General features: G+C 37.7%; 1 protein-coding gene across 1 annotated transcript in view; it reads right to left on the bottom strand.

Moving 5' to 3' along the window:
* Nucleotides 1–1,793: 1,793 nt before the first annotated feature.
* ITGB8 (integrin subunit beta 8) overlaps nt 1,794–6,302 on the bottom strand; it is a 49,373-nt gene continuing 44,864 nt past the window's right edge. The window contains exons 12-14 of the mRNA XM_063123688.1: nt 5,932–6,032; nt 3,788–3,954; nt 1,794–3,700 (exon numbers count right to left, since the gene is read on the bottom strand). Coding sequence (XP_062979758.1) covers nt 3,584–3,700; nt 3,788–3,954; nt 5,932–6,032 — 385 coding nt within the window. The 3' untranslated portion in view covers nt 1,794–3,583. The remainder of the gene's footprint in view (nt 3,701–3,787; nt 3,955–5,931; nt 6,033–6,302) is intronic.

The raw sequence follows: 6,302 nt of genomic DNA, 5'->3' as shown, positions 1-6,302 counted from the left end.
ACCCACCCACTAAGTGTGATCTGACATTTCTCCATCGATCTCAGTGAAGACAGCTTGGCTCTTCACTTAAGTAAATGTGGAAGCATTTTGTGTGACGAACCAGCTGGTGGATTGGGGTGGGTCTCTTTTTCCCTCTTTCTCTTTAGTGCTCACAAGACACAGAACCCTAAATATTTAAAAACAGTCCCATGCCTAATACTGGGTTTGGGAAAAAGTTTTAAAGCAAAATGTGTTTGAGAAATTTGAATCCTTGATTTTGTGGTTCCTCCAAGCTGTAGTTCAATAATTGGAAGTGAACCTTGAGATTTTTAAAAGATTCCTTTAAAATCTGTGTATGTGCACACATACCCATGCATGTGTGTACATGTGTGTAGAAACAACATACTGACTAACTTCATGGGACTTGCACATGAATTTTAATGTGTAGAATAACAGCTGTAGAGCTGAAGTTCTTTTTAATTTAAGTGGATTTAAAGGAAAAAATTAGAGCAACTGAAATTGAGGAAGACATTCACATTAAAAATATTGCAATATAACAAAATGGATTAGAAACACAATTTTTATTGATGTTTGATAATGATATAAAGTACAATAATTTTGTATTCATGTAATCCTAAATCAGTCATAGAAAAATAAACTATCTTACAATATGCTAAAGTGACAAATTAATAAATAATTAGAAATAAAAAAGTTAGTCATGTATACTACAAAAATACATTTTCAATAAAATACGTATTAAGTTTCAACGGAAGTTACGGCAGTAATTTCAAACTGTTTTAAGGTTATAAGAAACAATAAACATTATATTTGGAGTACAATCCTATGAATGCTTAGGCAGAAAAATAATTTTACAACACTTATAGGATTATATCCTTATACTCTGAGCCCATTTTTTTCTCTTAGAGTCTACATATTAAACACCAAATCTATAAAAACATGACTCACCCATTTGTTTTTACAAAATAACAGTACACATTAAACATGATAAAAGCAAAACCAACTGGAACCACTGCAAAATATACAATTCAGATTTGACCTATTTCCTGTTCAAATTATATTGTAATGCCTAAGTATGAACCAGATCATAGCATGACAAAGAGAAGGGAAATTGGATATATATGTTTGCAGAAACTATAAATATTATGGTATTCTTGGTGATATTTAAGTATCTTGACATTAATTGGGTACCTTTTTTTCAGAGTGTGCAAAGAAAGGTTGGGAGAAAAGACTGTATCAAATCTCTTGACTAATTGGATTGTTTCAGCAAGACAGGTTTGTGAAATTTCCAAAGAACAATATACAGTCTGATTCTAAAAATGCTATAATTGTGCAGTTTAAGCATTGTAGCCTTGATGGAGCGTTTCTCCATAAATATATAATTTTTAATCAGAATTCAAAGATCCATAGGATCACAACGTATAGTTCCACTCCAATGCTTTGTCCCTTCCATTCCAATGCTTTGGGATTCTCCTTCCATGCAACAGGATGTGTGCACAGAGCTTCCAACAACATTGGAGAATTAGGATGTGAACTCCACACATGTATGGACTAGGGCAGGGCCTTTAAAAATTAACAGTGCAATCCTCTACTTGTCTACTCAGAAGTAAGCCCTGCCGAGTTCAAATATACTAAATGATGTATTGACAAAATGATGGATTTGATGGGCCTGTTCAGACAACACACTAAAAGCCATGGTTTGGCCCCTAACACTTTTGCAGCAAATGGTTAAATTGAGGTTATGTAGCTTCCATGGTTAGGAGTGGTTCACATAACCCACTAAGTAACGGTTCACACAACACACTAAACCTTAATGTTCAGCTCAAAATGCTTAACCACCATAGCTGAACAGTCTCGTTTGAACAGGGTACATGACATACAATTTCAAAGCTTCTCATATGCTTGCCACCTCACAATTTTCTGCACTAATACTGCATTTTCAAATATATATGAAAACTGGTCAAACCTAGTTGAAAGCTTTTATATACTGTCTTGATGATGTAAAATTTATTCCTAACTATAAACCATGAGAAAATGTTAGCTTTTTTCTTTTTTAAAAAAAAATCCAGTAATAGTAAAATCTTTATTTATTCCATTCTTTCACAAGAAAGAATTGTATCACATTTTAGAAAGACCTCAAAGCAAACAAACACAGAATAGTTAGGAAATAGTGAAAGAGACTCAATGAAATGTGCTCTGTATACAAAAACAAACTTGTAGTTTTATCTAGTGTTCTCTGAAATACATCATAGTTAGTGTTATCACATGACTTGCTCATTCACATAGAGAAATAGCTCTTCAGGATGTGAACTTCCCTAACACGGCTGACCCAAGATATTTTGTTGCCTGAAGCTAAAGGCAAGATGGCACCTTCCCATTCTATGTACAAACCTTGACTGGACTGGTGGTTGAATCTTTCATCAACAGTGGTGATGGGACAGTTAACTCAGCTACGTTCAAGGATTTCACACTAGCTTAGAAGGTGCAAGGCAGGCCAAGTGGCCCATAGCTCTTTCCTCCAACACTTTGCTGCCACCTTCCCAGCATCTGCCACCTAAGGTGACTACCTCACTCTGCCCAACTGTAGAGCCAGCCCTGTTCCCTATCAAAAGGTACAAAGTTGCCAGGAGGAATAAACTTTCCCAATGAGTCTCTAAGCATTTGCAGCCCATGTTTATATGGAAGTAAGTCCCATAGATATCAACAGGGCTTGTTGTTCAAATAAAATATGCTTAGGACTGTAGCCTAAGACTGTTATCCTATACCTACCTACCTACCTGGGAATAAGCCTAATTGAACTCAGTGGTGTTTACTTTTGAGCAGACATGTTTAGGATTGTGCTGTTAGCGTCTTTTGAGCAGACTGGATGCAAGCCTACTTATCCACTCAGCTCCAAATTAGTGCAATGTAAGATTATCTGGGCTTGCTCATCAGTGCTGGTGGTAGAAAGGAATTTTAAGCAAACTTTTTGGATTCCCTATGTCTTCTCCCTGTGGGTCTGTCTGGTGCCACATTCTTTCCCTCTATTCTGTTTGTTCCCAGCACTCAGATCAGAACTGACAGTTGACTTGACACTTATTTATGCCAGCTACATTTTTCTTAACACCGTTCGGGAATCCCTGCCATAGATCAAACCTGTGTTAGCTAACTCTAAAGTGAGATCAGTGCTTTTTTTATCACACCAGTTTAGATTAACATTCTATGCCACAACTAATAAGTTACATTATGTTAAAGTGCTACAATGCAGAGTGGTGTTGCAAACCAATATAAAGCCCACTTAAGCCAGGACACTGAAGTCTAAGCCAATTTAATCTATCAGTCTCAAACAAGATTGAATTGGCTCCCTATCTAGATATCCCAGTTTTAATCAGCAACGTAATTATGTTAATCAGTAGTTAACGCACATTGATTTTTCAAAATGGAGCAGCTCTAGCTGAGATCTAGCTATGTTGTGCAACTAGACTTCCAGGTCACCTCATTACAGTGTTCAAACCCATAACACCCCTCCCCCCACCTCAAAGTATCAGGCAAGACCTTTCAAATAAACTTCTTGACTGTGAAAGCTTTGAACAAAGCAGTCTTGTCTTCAGGAGCTGCATTTGAAAGTTTCATTTACTTGCACTTGCTTTATGTTTATTTCTTCAGGCTTATCACGTCTGTAGGTTACTGTTTTTGTACAAACAGTAGGCAAGAACATCTTATCCTTGAAGGAGAAGATATAACTGGTCAGAAAGCCTCATACAACTAGTATTTTTATGTTCAAGGAAAACATTAATCATGGGTCAATTACCTTTTTTGTTGCAGACACTCTGTAATCAGCAGAAGACTTAATTTTATTATTGTTCCACTGCAGAAGTATCCTCCAGATTATAAGTATATTAATCAACCCAATCAGAAATGTAATTACAAAGTTTTTGAAAAAGGTTTTGAAGTGGCTTGGATCATTGGAGACACATTCTGCAATAAGAAAAAACAATATGTAAAATTTGCATTGCCCCCCAAAAGATACATACAGTAAACCTAACAGAAAGCAAAACCCTAACATGATAAGGTAATTCAAAATTTTACATGGTTAAATCATTTCATTATGGAATAAGGACATTAATAAGGAAGGTCTGCCATTACACCACTGATACGTGCATTGTGTACCTAGTAAAAAGCATTAGCTGATATCAGGAACTTGTTTTGCTAACACCCTGCCTCACAAACAAACTATGAGCTGATCATGACTTTGCTGAAGGCAAAGAGATAAACGACCCCTCACCAAATTTAAAATGGCCCATTTTCTCCAGCCAATACATTTTAGTGTTATTGCATCTACTAAAGCATACTAACTCTCCCTATGATATTTAACACCTACATGTGTTGGAATTCCAATAGTTGCAATTCATGAATACTATATATAATTCAGTTCATGTACCTTTCCAGTTAAGTTTGGCTCCCATGATTAAAACCAACCGTGCTCCCCCATCTCACAAGGAACTAAAACCTTCAAATCATAAATCCCAGAAACGTTTTTGAGCCGGGGTAGACAAATTGTGGCCACCGAGCTCTTACATAGAATGTAATGTCTTAAAATCCCAAGTTCCATTTTTGATATGTGATGAAATGTAGTTCTCAGTGTGAGACAAGTTGCCCACCTATCCTATATTCCAAGTGGTATATACACACAATAATATCCCCAAACCCTCAATAGATTGGAAATGGGAGGGGAAACAGATGATGGTCTTTCTGTGTGTGAGAGAGGGGTGCTTTGCCTGTTTTCCCCAAAACCCTGCAGCATCCCTCCTGCAGGAGGGGAACACAAAATCTAGAAGGCAGGAGGGAGCACAGTTATCTGGTGGCCATCTACCTTGTCAAACCCGCCCCCTGCCCAATGCCCTGCATTCCTGGGCTATCCTTGCACAGGAATCCATCCCTAAGAACGCTGCTGAATTGAAGCCACCACTGACGGACGGGAGAAACAATGTGGTGGCATTGGAGATAACGTAATAGTTGTGGTAAAAGAACCGTGAGAAAGTGCAGTTTCAAAGGTGAAACCCTGATGTGGCTGCAAGTTGGTGGTTGCATCATATAAACAAAACAGCACTGCTGTGCAACCACTATGGAGAATAAAAGGGAGCATAGGCAAGTCCAGACAGAGAGAAACTTCTGGCGCCTTCTAAGCCTTTAGTTGCCCCTGTCCAAAGAGGGAATTCATGATTCTCCTTGAATTGCTCACACCTGATAATGTGGTATAAGTGTAGCCTTTTATTGATAGATTGATTGGATTTCAACCCTGCCTTTCTGTCACGATAAATAGCACTCAAGGTGGCTTACAACCATCACTATAAATTGATTCAAACAATAATGAAACAAATGCATACGAAGAAATAAAAACACACAGGCTTATAGAAACAGTTCTTCCTGTATTACTCTGGCTGGTTTTCTTATAAGCAGAAATGGCTTCTCAAGGGTCTAGAAATGCCTGACCCTTGACACTGAGTCAGTACTAGCCGGTTATATTTTCTGTTTTTTAGGTTTTGCTTTCTCCAGAGAAAATACATTCGCTGTAATTCCTGCATGGAAGTATAAATAAGAGCTAAAGAAAAGGAATGCCATCTATAATAAACAAACAAGAAACTCTCAACAAAAAAACCCCAAGAATTTAAGCAGTGTCATTTGAACTGTAGGATTCTATTTCTTGTGAGTGTTCTTTAGAGCCATGTTACAAACCACCTGAAAAAAAACCCAGTCCGCTTGATATGCAACGAAGACAATTCTAAGCATTCTGGTAAACCCCATATAGAAGAATGAAGAAAAAACCTCTCTCAAAATGTATCATTTGACAATACTTGGCAATCTGTCACCAGGTAAGGGAGGACACTCAATGGGGTGCGGGGAGATGACGAAATTTCGAGGAAGAAGCATTGTATCGGCAATTTCTTTACCTACCTGAAGGTTGCTCAGTATTATGCACCCTATAAGCACATGAGGATCCGCACTGATCCAGTGTAATTTGAGACAAGTTGGAGTGATGACAGGACACACAATGTCTGAAAAGCAAAATGAAACTGAATGGATGCTTCCACGTTCTTCCTCATCTCCTAGCTACAAGGCTCTACAAGCCAACTCTGCATCTCACCAATTCAGCAGCTTAGTTTCTTACTAGCAATAAGAAGAATAAGAACTACAACATTCCTTTTGTTCAAGGCTGCTTGAGACAGGAGATGGCAGGGTACCAAAAATGAACCACACATTATAGTCTTACTAATACTTATTGCCATAAGTGCAATAAGATGAATGACTGGAAATTAAAGTTTCTT

This window comes from Elgaria multicarinata, chromosome 1, assembly GCF_023053635.1.
Source record: "Elgaria multicarinata webbii isolate HBS135686 ecotype San Diego chromosome 1, rElgMul1.1.pri, whole genome shotgun sequence".
In the NCBI taxonomy this organism is placed as follows: Eukaryota; Metazoa; Chordata; class Lepidosauria; order Squamata; family Anguidae; genus Elgaria; species Elgaria multicarinata.
This window is presented reverse-complemented; position numbering and strand designations above follow the sequence as displayed.